This window comes from Mercenaria mercenaria, chromosome 1 (genome assembly GCF_021730395.1).
Source record: "Mercenaria mercenaria strain notata chromosome 1, MADL_Memer_1, whole genome shotgun sequence".
In the NCBI taxonomy this organism is placed as follows: Eukaryota; Metazoa; Mollusca; class Bivalvia; order Venerida; family Veneridae; genus Mercenaria; species Mercenaria mercenaria.
Genome location: NC_069361.1, coordinates 47,750,888 through 47,766,536, shown reverse-complemented (window position 1 = coordinate 47,766,536; position 15,649 = coordinate 47,750,888). Strand labels below are relative to the sequence as shown.

General features: G+C 33.5%; 2 protein-coding genes across 2 annotated transcripts in view; both read right to left on the bottom strand.

Annotated features, from left to right (window-relative positions):
- The window catches only part of LOC123539466 (zinc finger protein 836-like), a 31,076-nt gene extending 23,868 nt beyond the window's left edge, over nt 1-7,208 (bottom strand). The window contains exon 1 of the mRNA XM_053545266.1: nt 6,971-7,208. The gene's annotated coding sequence lies outside the window, so the exon portion shown is untranslated. The remainder of the gene's footprint in view (nt 1-6,970) is intronic.
- A 4,088-nt stretch (nt 7,209-11,296) lies between these two features.
- LOC128558010 (uncharacterized) lies at nt 11,297-13,060 on the bottom strand. Its single transcript, XM_053546749.1, has 2 exons — nt 12,869-13,060; nt 11,297-12,679 (listed from the first exon to the last, which is right to left on the bottom strand). Exons 1-2 carry the CDS (start codon nt 13,036-13,038, stop codon nt 12,310-12,312), a joined length of 540 nt encoding a protein of 179 aa, XP_053402724.1. The 5' UTR covers nt 13,039-13,060; the 3' UTR covers nt 11,297-12,309.
- Nucleotides 13,061-15,649: the final 2,589 nt, after the last annotated feature.

Here is a 15,649-nt window from a genome sequence, read left to right as displayed (position 1 = left end):
ATGAACCGATATCATTCTGTCAATGATATTAAGCAATATTATACAATATGTTGTAACAAAACACTTGGGTTAAAATTTGCTTATATAAAAACCTACAGTTGTTTTCATATGGATTTTTTTAACGATAATAAAAAATTATCATAATTATAAGTTATTTATAGTAACAACAAAGGAAAATAAATCCTAAAATATCTATATAATACAAGTCCACAAGAAACTCTTTACCAGGTAGAGGTAAGTCAAAATAAACTGAAAAATTGAATGAAACATGCATGTTGTACCAAAGAAAAGTTGTCTCGCTTTTTCCTTACCGCCAGTAATAAACAAGATGGCCAAGATGGCCCTAGGTCGCTCACCTGTGTAACACACCATAACAGTGTAAACATGTTTTACCTAGTGATTTCGTGGAGACAAATATTCTGACCAATTTTCATTAAGATTGGACCAAAAAACATGGCCTATTGAGTGTTAACAAGCTGTTTTTTATTTGACCTAGTTACCTAGTTTTTTGCCCCACATGACCCAGATTCTATCTTGTCCATAATTTCAAGAAAACAAACATTCTGACAAAGTTTCGGGAAGATTGGAGCAAATAATTGGCCTCTATAGTGTATACAAGCTTTTCCTATGATTTGACCTAGTGACCTAGTTTTTGACCTTACATGATCCAGATTTGAAATAGTCCAAGACTTCATGATAATCAAAATTCTGACCAAATTTTATGAAGATAGACTAAAAAATGTACCCCCTAGGATGTAAACAAGCTTATTCTTTTATTTGACCTGGTGATCTAGTTTTTGACCCCACATGACCTACATTGTAGATTAAAATTAATTCGATATTTCATGCAGACAAACATTCTGACCAAGTTTCATTCACATCAAATGAACAAGAGCGTTAACAAGTTTTTCCTTTGATTTGACTGGGTGACCTAGCTTTTTACCCCACATGACCCAGTTTCAAACTTGGCCTAGGAATCATCAAGATAAACATCCTGACCAAGTTTCATGAAGATAGGGCCATAAATGTGGCCTGAAGAGTGTTAAAAAGCTTTTCCTCTGATCCGACCTTATGACCCAGTTTCAAACTTAGCCTAGAAATCATCAAGATAAACATTTTGACAAAGTTTCATGAAGATAGGGTCATAAATGTAGCCTCTAGGTTGTTAGCAAGCGTTTCCTTTGATTTGAAAAACGTGTAGACTTTGACAGAAAATGACTATGTTTTAGGTTTCAAGTAAAGAGCTTTGATTGTAACAGAGATATTTGACTTCATTAAAATCTTTAAAAAAATTTTTGTTAAAAAGGTGCAAAACTTTGTCAAAATTCAAACCAGAGTTATGGGGATTGTTCTCCTTGTGTAGATTTTGATAGTACCGTAAATAACTATTTTTAAATTTCAAGACAATAGTAACAGAGATATATTTGACTTTATCGAAGACTTTAACCAACGCTGCTGCTGACAATGGGGCAAGTGCAATAGCTCTACTTTTTTTCCCTTTTTCTTCTTTAAACAAGAGGACCATGATGGTCCTGAATCGCTCACCTGTCCCCACATGACCCAGTTTTTAACTGAGTATGATGTCGTTTTTTCTACTATTTGACATAGTGACCTAGTTTTTGAGCTCATGTGACACAGTTTTGAATTTGACCTAGATATTATCAAGATAAAAATTCTGACCAATTTTCATGAAGATCCATTGAAAAATATGGCCTCTAGAGAGGTCATAAGGTTTTTCTATTATCTGACCTAATGACCTAGTTTTTGAAGGCACGTGACCCAGTTTTGATCTTGACCTAGATATCATCAAGGTGAACATACTCACCAATTTTCATGAAGATCTCATGAAAAATATGGCCTCTAGAGAGGACACAAGGTTTTTCTATTATTTGACCTACTGACCTAGTTTTTGACCGCACATGACCCAGTTTCGAACTTTATCTAGATATCATCAAGGTGAACATTCCGACCAATTTTCACGAAGATCCACTTAAAAGTATGGCCTCTAGAGAGGTCACAAGGTTATTCTATTTTTAGACCTACTGACCTAGTTTTTGACTGCAGTTGACCCAGTTTCTAATCTGACCTAGATATCAAGATGAACATTTAGACCAACTTTCATACAGATCCTATGAAAAATATGGCCTCTAGAGAGGTCACAAGGTTTTGATATCATTTGACCTACTGACCTAGTTTTTGAAGGCACGTGACCCAGTTTCAAACTTGACCTCTAGATATCAATTCATCAATGTGAACATTCTGACTAACTTTCATGAAGATCCATCGAAATGTATAGCCTCTAGAGAGGTCGCAAGGTTTTTCTATTTTTAGACCTACGGACCTAGTTTTGGACCGCACGTGATCCAGTTTCGACTTTGACCTAGATATCATCAAGACAATTGTTTTACACCCTTAAACTTTCAGTTTCAATATGCTAAATACATGTAGGCATTCAATGATAATGGTTCACACAGTATGCACTGGATGATAAAATTTGATGAATCAAGAGACATAACTCTGCTGAAAATCATGGAACATGCCCACACTATGCACACATGAGTGCCAGATTTTCACAATATTAGTCTGTCAAAGCAAATTTATTTACTCTAGCATAGATCTGAATTTGCATATGGAATTTTAATTCTGTGGTTGTGTTGTATTCTTGGACAGCATCATTTCAGAATGGCTGCTTTGGAAAACAAGATGCCCACTGGCAAAATGTTGACCCCGCCCTCTGGCCCTTAACTGTGACCTTGACCTTTTAGATAGAGTCTGTCTCATTGAGTTAAACATTCATATCATATATAAACAAGATTTCTCAATGCATGTCAAAGTTATGGGCCGGACAAAATCTAACATGACATTTGACTTCTGTGACCTTGACCTTTGAGATTGGAACCTAATGTTTGTGCATGACACTCTGTCTCACTGCTCAAGGTTAACATTCATGCCAAATATCAACAAGATTTCTCAAAATAATGGATGAGGGAATGGGGAGCGGGGGGACAGGGAAAAAGCACCTCCTCTTTTATGTGGCTTGAACGCGACATGAAATTATTTTACACTGTCTCAATGTCCTTGTGGTTTAATCATCACTATCAATACATTTTATCCATTCATATCAAAATTTATCCTGTCATAAGTGAACACTCTGTTCCGTTAATACAACGTCTACTTACAATTACTTATAGACATATTGCTAGCTATTACTTATCAGAATACTAGTTTACTACAGGTACATGTACTAATGTAACCAACACAGCCTAACCATTTCCATTAATTTTAATACTGGTGGCTATATTTCAGCTCGCTCTGATGCTGACAATAATTTCTGCATTCATTTGTACTAGTTTATATCATTACAATTTGGCTGACAATATGCGGCGAGTACACTCTTGGAGACACAGTAAATACAGATAAATGCAAGGGTGTGGCTTGATGAAATGGGTAAAATAATTTAGATAGTAACATGATACTAACCTCAAGAAACAATGTAAATTTGGGCAGCTTTATGCTTAGAAATAAAATTCTGGTTCCCTAGGCTATGCAGGTACTTTGGCTAGAGAACCGATTCCGGATGAATAAGTTCGCTGTCTCAGGAACATGTTCCGGTTCTCTAGCCACCAGCAAAAAATTAGGAAGTGGCTTGGGATCCAGTAATCAACATTATATGTACTATTATATACTATATTTTAGTGTATAAGGTAATTGCTGGTAAAAGGTATGATTAGTTGTCATAAAGTTGCGGTTACAATTTTTTGTAAATATGTCAGTTATAATCTATCTCACTCTGGTTTGAGGCATATCTATTGAAATTTTAACAGATTTTCAGTAGTCACCATTATTTTTTACCCAAGCAAAGTGTTTCAGATTAGCAATCGCCCAGTGCCTTAAAAAACTGGACTGCGAGCAAAAAGCATAATCTCGAGCCCAGCTTGCAAGCAATTTTCTGAGCCGTCATGTTTTGTTTATGCCGGAAATAATGCATGAGGATGCGCACCTGATCGCATTAAATGCCACCTTTTCCAATTCAAGGTACCCAGAAATCTGTTTCAGACCTTTCAGCTTTTTGCTATACTTTCCCTTTCTTAAAAATCATAAAGTATATAGAATACCTTATATGCAACAGAATAAGCTATGTTTAAAAAGTCTTTTAAAAAGTTTAATTTTTGGGGGGTCACATCATTTGGAAATTGTGCATCAGCTGTTTGCAAGAGTTATCTTTCCTGTGGTAGCAGCTCTTTCCTGCGGTTGCTGCTATCATCGCACCACGAAATTTTACGAACACATATTTCGATGCCATTTTTGTTTAATATATGCTTTTGCATAATCAAATTGTTTTCGATTAACTTGGGGTTTCCGATGACGTAATTACTTGGTGTAATGACAGAAAACATCATGGTTAATTTTACCGGTAAAAAGGTGGAAAGTTCAGGATTTGAAAATATTTATCAACTAACATTTACACGATTTTTAATGTTTTTCCTAATGCAAATTTTCATCCATTATAAAAACGTTCTTGTGGATGCTTACATTAAAAAAAAATACTGGAAATTTTGTTGTACGTCTGCAGTCGACTTTGGTGCTATCAAGGTCACTTCACTGCCATTGACATATGTAGTCGTACTATTTTATGCACACTTTTGGAAGGTGTACGCATTATATATCAATGCAATCATTACTACACACTTCAATTTTTTTCTCTAGTCAAGCAGGCTGCGAACACTGGATCCATCTAAAGTTTTGTATAGACTGACTGGACCAGTCCTCGCCCAGAAAAGGCATTAAAATTGCAATATTTTTATTGTAATACTATATATCAACTTCTTTGCCTCGTTAGTTCTACCCAGGCATTGCCCCATTCAAATGACCCAATTTTTAGTAAACACTTACATCCGGGACTTTGAAAATCGGGCATAACACCACTATACTGTTTCCATCCTTTTTCCAGGTGGACAGGACCCATGCTCGCCCAGTGGTATATTTTTAAAAGAAAACCATTTATGTATTAAATGACAAGATAAACATTTAGTCTAATCTATCAGTATTCTCAACAACATATTTACTCCCGCAAAAAGCATGATAGTTATCAGGGATCGAATTTAACTTTTTTTCCAACTAGCAAATTTTTGCTAGTGCCAATTTTTTTCCACTAGCAAAATGATGGGTTCCACTAGCAATTATTTAAAAGCTGTTTACGTGCTAAATTCAAGTTGTTTTGTTGTTGTTTGGTTTCATATAAAAGTTCACAGTCCGGACAGGCTTGGGACTTTCTGGTTTTGAAAGTACGATACAAACCAAAGTACTTTAATGATTCTTTGGACTTTTGGCTGACGTTGATCTTTTAAGTTTTTCTCAGGTCACAGTTGGTAGTGTTGCTAGCATTTTCGAGTCCGCGGGCTTTTTGCACCAAGAAACATGTTATTTCCTCTCCAATTTTCACAGAATTTTGCAAATTACAGACGTCCAAAATGAAAACAAATATTGCCTACACGCTTACTTACATATCCGATAATTACTTTTGTATAAAGCGACAAGCGTCTATAAGCAGTCACGTGATTATCGGTAAATTAACTGCCCGAAAGGAGTTTTTAAAGAGAAAAGGACAGTTTGAGCGAATTCCCCGATTTTCGAACGTGATCGCAAAAATATTCGAGTGCCATGATTTTCTACTCGCATTTTTTTATTCTTACTCGAATTTTGCGAGTTAGCGACCGTTAAATTCGATCCCTGGTTATATAATAAAAGTTATCAAAACGTATTTACTGTAAAAACTAATGATGCAGCATTCTTGCCTAGAAGTTATGGGTAGGGTGGAGACGAATCACAAAACTGCATAAACAACATATTTTTAATTACCTTTAAATAAACTAGATGTGAAAGATGATGGTAAAATTGTCTGTAATTGTTTTTGCCCTGGAAGCAGCATTTCGAAAACAATTTTGACAGCCCGGAGTCGACGAATATTTGCTGATATAAAATCATTATTTGGTCTGATAGTTTGAAATAAACTGCATAAAAAGTTCATACTATGTTTAACCTTTAGTTTTGCAACAGTTTTTAACCAGTGTTTTTGAAAATATTTATTTTAAGTCATGTTTCTTTTTGGCCACTTTCACTTTTGGTTTCACTTTCACTTTTATTTTCGTCTGCTGTCGACCTTGACCGGAACTGGAAACTCTTCAAAAGTGAGGACAGAAAGTGGGACACAAAGGGTACAAAAAATAAACAACACATCTGATAAAAGTTTGCATCTTTATTACACAATCTGGCATCAAATTAAAAAATGGGCGAGCATATGCCTGGGCGAGCATAGGTCCAGTGACTCTAAAACAAAATGTGCCAACTTCTTCTGTAAACACTGCAGTCCAGAAGAATGAAAGAAAAAACATCAAACAGTGCGTATTAAAAAAGCAGAGTGACTATTTATGTTCTTGACCTCTTATGTTCATGAATGTTTAAACGTTTTGAGATTTATTTATATCATTATTGATTAACTATTGCATCTGCTTTTGTGTCAAGTTTTGTTACAGCATCCCTGACAGTTATGGCGTAGCACATTACTTGCAGTGATTGCACAAATATTTAAGCCAATCAAAAGCTTCATTACAAGTATCATGTAAGATGCGTCGAAAAAGGTGTGTATGGCCCACCACACTAGTTGTTGTTTACCTTTTGATTTCTGGCAGTCAGTTGTTTAGAATAAGATGTTATTGGTATGATTCAATGCATAAAAGGTTAGTGCACATGCAACATCTAATAATCATGTATGTTACTGAATGAAAAAGCGCGACCAAGTTGCCTGTTATGTGCGTCGAATCTGGTGAGTCTGGGATATCACAGGCAATTGCAAAAAAATCATACAAGCTAACGTCTACGCCCTTTAGGTCCGGGTAAACAAAATCATACAAAGTTTAGTTTAAAGCATCCATTACTCCAGCTAATTAATCACTAAATAGGTACTAATTACCTTTAAAAAGATGAAATCTTCGAAATTTCAGCACCAACCTCAAAAATAATCTACGTGTGCCACCATCTTAGATAAACGCCGCTTACGAATATCAATGTCGTCTCCATCCTGCCTGCAGGCCTATTTCATACGAGTTAAGAATTAATGCGTTTACTCATTAGGATCATAATTAGGAAAATAATGAATATTCGGCAATATCCAGTAATAGTTCCCGCTATATACGGGATGAAAATTCGTCCAAAAATTTGATTAATTTACAGAAAGGAAATATCTAGGGGTACGGGTCCGGCGGCGCGAAATACCCAAATCTACCCAAATCTTACCCAAATCTACCCAAATCTTGCCCAGATCTACCCAAATCTTTGTAGATTATGCATTTATTTAACATATTTTAACATAAATATATCATTTTGATGGACTATAATGAATACTAACTACAAAAATCGGCGCTGAATTGAAATTGCTCAATATTTGCAAATATCACGGTCAATTATTCTTACATAGGTGGTGATCGTAAGAATAATTCACTGTGAAATTTACTAATTACCCTAAATTCATCATAAAAATTTCGATTTGATAATGTCCATAACAGTAAGAGCTGTGATATTTCTAAAATATGCCTTTCTTTGATTGCTATAAACTTTTAACCTTACAGAAAATATATACGTGCTATATTTATCTTTGAATCCATGTACAGTATCTAAATAAATAAATGACATAAAAATATTATAACTGGTTGGGCCACAATTAAAAAAAATCTTTTTTGCTGTCTCCCAAACCTACTCTGTGAAGGTAAGTAGGTAGGTAGGCAGACAGGCAGATAGGCCAGTTATTTTTTTATGTATTCCAGTGCTACTTTTAACTAATCATTTAATATTTCTCATAGAGATAAATGAATAAAATATGAAAAGATATCTTGCGTCATTTTATACCTGATATGTTGATATTTTTGCAAACATTTGTATAAAAGAAATACATTTCAAACAAATTATGTAATACCGCCAAGTTTACTGTAAGTTATCCCATATAGGAGAAGACCTTTATAAGCTTAGCTTTCGGATCTAATCCTTTTTCAACATGTATAATATTGATATTGTAGTAAAATGTAATATGCACATATGTTTGAAATAAAATATGTTTAAATAAAAAAAAATGATAAATTGACCAAGTTAAGATTCTTGCGAGAATAACTAGAAAATCTAAATTGTTATCATCATTTAAGCATGTTGTTTAGATCTATGTGGGACAGGTGGACCTCAGTCTGGGTATGTGTGGTTGTGTAAAACATATTTCATTTTCGTAGTGTTTAGATGTGTTATTCTTTTTTTAACTTAATTTTTTATGTAGGATAGAGAGTGATATGGGTCCATGTTGTAAAAGCATTCACCTAACAATCCCCGGACGTCGAGCTAAACATTTCCTTTCATAAATAGAAATCTAATGTGTGCTAAGGTAGTCTACGTTTCTGAAAAATTACTTAAAGTAATTAATATAAGCCTCTAGATTTCGAAATCAATTTGCATATGTTACCAGGAAAATATGCACACATCTAATAATGCGTTATTCAACAACAAAAAACTTACATCATGAAACGCGCATGTATTGTTTTCACGCCCCTGCTTCAAGCTAAATATAATATGGAGAACATCAGCAGCAAATGCATTTTCAGGAGTTCAGGATTTTGGTTTACTATCTGTAATTCAAGTCTTACACTATGAAATTTTGAGCTCATAAAACATACGATTTTGCGGCGGCATTGAAGCTATAACGTTACGGTGGTAGCGTCTACGAGTTTTATCGGAAGATCTGTATAAAATGAAAGAAAAAGGTTGCCCTCAAAGTATTATTATTCTCAGGGCCAGAAATGGACAAGAAATATTAGTTCCGCTGTTTATCTACATTACCTGAAAAGAGACTGTAGTGGCCATTCCGCAAACACAATGTCGGTCATGAAATGCGCGTGATGGTTTCCCGCCAAAATTGTGATAAAGTGACCACGATGTAATTGTTTTCAAAAGCCTTCACAATCAATCTCATTTAAAATTTATAAAAAAATATCCTTAGCTTAGATGCTGAAGAAGAGGTTCTTACTGTTTTATATATAGTTTTTTTGTGGTTCAGTATGGTTCAATGTGGTTTTGTTTTCTTTAGAATGGATATCAATCTGCAGCAGACGGCTTTGTGCACGTGAATAGTTTTTTTACGACGTTTTCTATAAGTATACAGAAGGTGCGATTAGCTAGTGGGTCTGGAGGCTTGTATCCCATAAAAATAACGTAAATGTTGATTAAAAGAGAAAAATATACTTGATTTTTATTATCTTTTTAAATTGCTAAATATTTCAGCAAAAACTTCGTTTAAAGTTTATTTTAAGGAATTTTTGTTGCTGACATAAGAACCTGTGTATTTTGCGATGGTACGAAATGTCATGTGATTGTATATTCCCCACATGTCATAGCAAGGCGTCGGAGAGGTGCTCCAGGAGCCACCTGGGTGTCAGGATGGTCTCATTGACCCCAGTTAACAGTTTTGGCACTTTGAAACCATATGAAACCATAAAGGTGTTAATGTAAGGGGATATATAAATCGCACACTCCTAATGGTCATCCTCATTGTCTTTGCTTTATGCTTAGTACATCCAAATTTGCTTCGATCTCTTCGTGATATCTGTTCACTTTGTGCTTATTCGTTCTTAAATATATTCTAAATATGGAATTTAAGAGTCGTGCTGTGAGATATCCTTGTGGTCTATGTAAGATTAAATGTGCAAATGACTGTGTAAAATGCGCTACGTGCAAACTGTGGTTCCACAGTAAATGTCAATCTGTGTCCGAGAACGAGCTATCTCTGTGGGGCAATCTTGACGTGGACTACATTTGTGTCCATTGCCGAACAGTCGACGGCTCGAGATTTGATTACTTCATGGGAATGGAACGGTTACGCAAGGTATGTATTTATTTTATTATATATAGATATTTTTAAACCGTTATCTGTTCAAATATAGGTATGACATGGTTATATTTCACTAAATCAGTAAAAAGAATATTTCCCATAATCTAAATCAGCTAAATTAGATTCTCGTGCATAGTGCATTAGAATTGTATTTTAAACATCCAATGAAATATGCGTGTCTTTAGAAGTTGGTACGGTGTTAAAATCTTTTGAGAAAAAATGTGTCAGCTTGTATCAATTTAGTAACAATTATGTCATGTCATGACATTAAGTCTTTCCAGTGTGTATCAAATGCAAGTCGGTATATTCTTATTGAAATGCGTTTTTTTTCTGTAAAGGTTAATTGCAACAGGCACGTGCAATATCAATTCCTTATTTTTTTTTTAAACACGTAAATTTCACATATATTATTCCGTATTACACGTTTTAACTAATAAAGAATCTTCAATTTCAAGATATATATCCTGTAATTGTAATGTAATCAAACTCTCCTAGGTAACATACTAAAAATGTTTTTAATATTTTATTAATTTAACATTCCATTTATTTTGAGGGGTTGTATGCCATGTTTCAGAAGCATTTCAGTTACTTAAAGACTGATATAATAGAGTCAATGAAATTAAAAATACCCCTACTTTTATCATTTGCTACATTTCTTTAATATTTGAAACGTAATATAAATGATTTTAGAATGCTTTGAACTTTTCAAAGGATATTCCTTGAATCGGTCCGATATCCAATATCAATGCATGGTAAGGTATATGACGGGTATTTAAAATATGTCAAAATAAAGCCGAATGGACAAGATAATTGTGATAGAAAAATAAATGTTTATTTCTTGGAGATATCTACACTTCTTTTGGCCATTCACATAAGCAAAGAATATTTTCGTAAGATCGCAAAGCTATAACCTTGTGTACAGAGGTAACATTAATAGACTAATTTATGTTAAGTTTGATTTAACAGGGTTGTACATCATACAAAAATGATAAAAAGTTGTTTATAAATGGTTTAGCTCATGGAAATTCATTCATGAATGCGCAAATTCCCCGTGCGCTCGCCAAAAGACAAATTTTGCGCGTGCGCATTTTATTTTCCTTGAATTAATTGTGTATGTTACATACTAGTACGAATGAAATCTGCCATAACCATACAAGAAATCATTTTCTTAAAACAGACGGCTGCATTTCGGTTATGATACGAAAATCCGCGTGCTCACCAAATTTCAATTTCGCATGTAAACCGTTTTGCGCGAAAGTATTCTATTTCCATTTGTATGCTAAATATCGGTGTTATATATGATTGAATTCTGTGGGGGAAAAAATAGAAAAATACCAACGATTAAAGAAATACAGGTATATTCAGGTTATGGAAAGTTCGGTTTGTAGGTGGATTCTGGTCATACACACGTGACCTTGTTTAATTAAACTAATAAGCATTATTATAATGTATAATTGGTTGGCAAATTAATCCATATTTTAATACATGTTAAGTCTATTTGTCAATCAAAAGGTGTTGATTAAATCAAAACACCTGTGAATAGTTTAAAATAAAACAACAAAATTATGACATTTTTTCAGATAGTAATATAATAAACAAAATTCAAATTTAGAAAAAAGTCACAGAACAAACTGGGTTTGTTAATTCGGAGTTAAAATGTATTTGGAAGAAAAGTCTTGGGATGAAAAGTCTGGAAGTCATACTTAATGCTGGTCACTTTTAACATTTGCTGGTCACTTTCAATATTTTTTCCTATGTATAACATTTTCGTGGCAAAGAAATGGTCTTACCTTTTTTGATAGTGACTTTAGTAACAATTTTATCTGTATTTCATTCGGGTCAATTTTCTACAACATGAACTGTTGTCTACTCTTATAAGTTATAACTGAGCCGCGCCATGAGATAAACCAACATAGTAGCTTTGCGACCAGCATGGCTCAAGACCAGCCTGCGTATGCTGTTCTCTCTCACAGTCTATTGTAATTTTAGAAGCTGTTAGCCAGCAGAATGAATCCTGACTCCGCGCAGGCTGGTCTGGATCCATGCCGGTCGCAAAGCCACTTTGATGGTTTCCTCATCGCGCGGCTCAGATAGTAAATTTAAAAAAGTAAAATTTCTTTTTTGTACAAGCTTGTTTAATTTTTTTTTTTATTTTGCATGAAAAGGTTCATTTCGTCTTCATAAATGTTAAAATCGAACAAAATTATAAAAAGTAAGAAATATCTAGTTTAAAGTCTTATCTGTCATATTTATTGAAGACAATACTGATATCATAAATTGGACAATGAACGATAATGTTTATCAGAAAGATTTCGCAATTGAAATAACATGTACAAGACCAAGTATGTAACAACTGATTTATTGCACGTATATTTCAAATGAATACTTCAAGTGCACTTTGAAAAGCACGTCTTTATAATATATCCCAACACTTTCATGCCACCTTCACTGTAACCCGGATGCACTAAATCTTTGTCATAGTGTTTCGGAAATTTAAGTTTCTTTTCTAAATTTACAAAGTCTCCCTTGTACACCATAAACAGTTTTCCGTTAATGGCCCTGCGCACCTTGTCGAACCTCGTTTTTTCAAGTCTAGTCCAAGCCGGAAATGCACCACGTGCAGCAATACTGGAAACAAATACTCTTTCTACGCCATTATTTTTCAGTCTTTTCACAATATGTTCAATGTTATTTACTATTTCTATAACTTCACATTCTCTGTTGATGTCATTTCCTCCTAATAACAAAAATACGTACCTGAAAATATTAAGGAAAATAATTATGAATTTCAGTAATCCTACAATTGAATGCTGCTGTATAATAATAAGTTCATTACACAAGCAAATATAACATTTTCGACAAAATTTACGGCACATATGCACGTACAGTCTTATGAAATATGTAAGTTACAAGTAGCATATACATGATTGTACTAATCTTACTTACTTCGGCTTATCCATCATCATTTTTTGGAACTCTGGTTCGAACTTTCTCTGCGTAGACATGCCCGGTACTCCATAAAATTTACACTTCTTATTAAAGTCGTAAAGTACACCGTGATTAAATTTATTCAGCCTTGATATGTAGCTATCGCCGAAAATTGCATACATTTTCATTTGTTTAACCTTCGTATAGATTCACCAGGTTTTTTATTTGTGTCTATATCCCCTTGAATAAATTTATTTATTACCATTGTCATACTTTGTTGTGAACGATTGATCCATGTCAGCAAACAAACCTGATAATAATCAATTAGTAGCAATTATAAAATTAAAGCTTTAAAATTTCTGTGCTTTGTACATAGCGGTAACTAAAAGACGGTATTTCAATCGTGCAAAAAACACTTTTTGTTATGATTATTCAATAATGATCTGTTACAGACTAGCTGATTAATAACTTATGACACCAATTGTATTCTATTGTATTTGAAAAGTAAAAAAAAAAAAAATACAAAAGTAAAAAAAAAAAAATACAGTTTAGTTTAATAGTTTATTTATGTCTCATCCATGCATATTTACATATTACAAAACATATAATAAATACATCAATAAAAAGCATGACCAATCCACTACAGATGTATAGGAGACTATCATTACATAACTTAAAATTACTTATTAAAAACAGTTGATCCATGTTATTGTCAGTGTATATTACTATGTTTATATTTATATCTACAAAAGTCTAATCATATATTCCATCCACAATTACAGTTGATCATGGACATTGCTTATTAACAGAGCATATTGCACTAAAATCTATTGTTGTTTTCAATGAATGTATGAATAAATGTGAACGAACAAATGAATGAATGAATGAATGGTTGAATGGATGGATGGATGGATGGATGAATGAATGAATGAATAACAAGACTCATGAATATCTTAAAACAATTAAGGATTAAGATATGTAACCAATTCTAACATAGAAACCATGATAAATTGTGATATTGTAATATATGATGTATGAATAATAATAATTACCAGCAAAGCAAAGTATTCTGTAAATTGCATGAAGGCATGTCTTGGAGAGCCAAACAATGAAAATAAATATTCATATGTTTTATTGACATGGGACAACTCCAGTGATAAATGGGACAATTTTGTCCGTTTTTCCCTTTATAAACAGCATAGTATGTTTTTATTTATGATCGCGAAATAAATGGGACCACCAAAAATATATTTCATCGCTTCAAGAAAAAGTAATAGGCTAATGGTAGAAACGTTCTCATTTTATCTATTGATTTGATGACCCATGACCATGATATCACCTAACAAATAGGTCATACAATTTATTCTATGATTGTTTATGTTTGTACGTATTATATCAGTAAAGGCTATTCTAGAACAATGTGCGAGCTTAATAAATCTACCGTGGGCAAAAAGAACGTTTAATGTTTAAGATCTTCTGTCAAGACAGGTACTTGTTTTGTATAAATGGCATGTCATTATAGATAAAAGGCATCTATTGAGGAATGGAATCGATATTTATTCATATTTATGTGTGTTTCATCTCTTAAGATAACTTCGATCTCAAGCAACTTTGTACATTTTAAGATTATTCCAGCATTTGACTTGGTCAAAATAGAATGTGATCATGCAGCGAGCATCAGGTTAGGTTATAATATTAGGTTATATAACACTGGTCTATTCAATACGGCTATATATTTGAATGAGTACCCAGCTAAGAAATGGACGAGCCGCTAGACACGATGGTTAAGAGTCCAAATATATTTCGTATTGTACAGAACAATGTTTGATAACCTTTCTATTCTATATCTATTGGATTTTAGTTTGAGTTGAAAATGATTAACTGAATATTATATTTCTGCCTTTCTGTAATATTTTCCAACTTGGTTATAATGCAAATATGTATCATACAGAACAGTGTTAATTAAGCCCTTAAAAAACATTTTATTCTATATTTATTTTGATAATTGCATTAAAAATATACGTGATTCACTGAGACGCACTTCATGCGTTTTACATTTGGAACATTTTCACGCGTTCCGAGCTTTGTCGTTTATTTATTTATGGAACTGTTAAATCGTCTAAATACGGGAAATAATACAGGTTTTTGTGCGCATTATCGTCTAATATATTGTACGGCTGCGTTTTGCTAATAAACGTTCACGATTGGATTGATAAATTAAGATGTAACATAATGAAGTATATCATTTATTCCACAAGAGCTACTCTTTATAGAACACTAGAGTGGAGATCATAAAACATATAGTGAGGATTGGGCAGATGAAGACCAGCATTTGTATAATATTCGTTTCTGTATATATATATATATTTGAATAAAACATATTGTATAATGAAGTGGTGCCCCTTAGCTGTTAGTACACGTTGTGAACCAGGCTAGACCGAGATATATATGCCTTTTTGAAATATAGCAAAATACCCGGTAAAATTTGTAGATAGTCATGCTTTCATTCAGTAGGAAGAATGTTTCACATTATCAGTCTTTATTCTATATCTTCTTTATTTATCCAACCGTGAAGGTTTATTTGCAATACGTGACCATACAATATATTACCATATTGGATGCACATGCGTTCAAAGAACTGTACTTTTCCGTATTTGGACGGTTCAGCAGTCTAGTGTTAAACATACAATAAAGCCCGAAACGAGACGAAATGTTCCGAACGTTCAGAAAAATGTTAAATGACCTAATATTATTCTTGAAATCAGGTAAGTGTGGACAGGGACTAAAATCATAGTTGTA

Excerpts from the sequence above, each read along its gene's own strand:
- LOC128558010 (XM_053546749.1), bottom strand. The coding sequence starts at position 13,038 with ATGAAAATGTATGCAATTTTCGGCGATAGCTACATATCAAGGCTGAAT. Across the intron at positions 12,680-12,868 it reads ATGATGATGGATAAGCCGAA|GTACGTATTTTTGTTATTAG; the intron begins GTAAGTAAGATT and ends TAATATTTTCAG.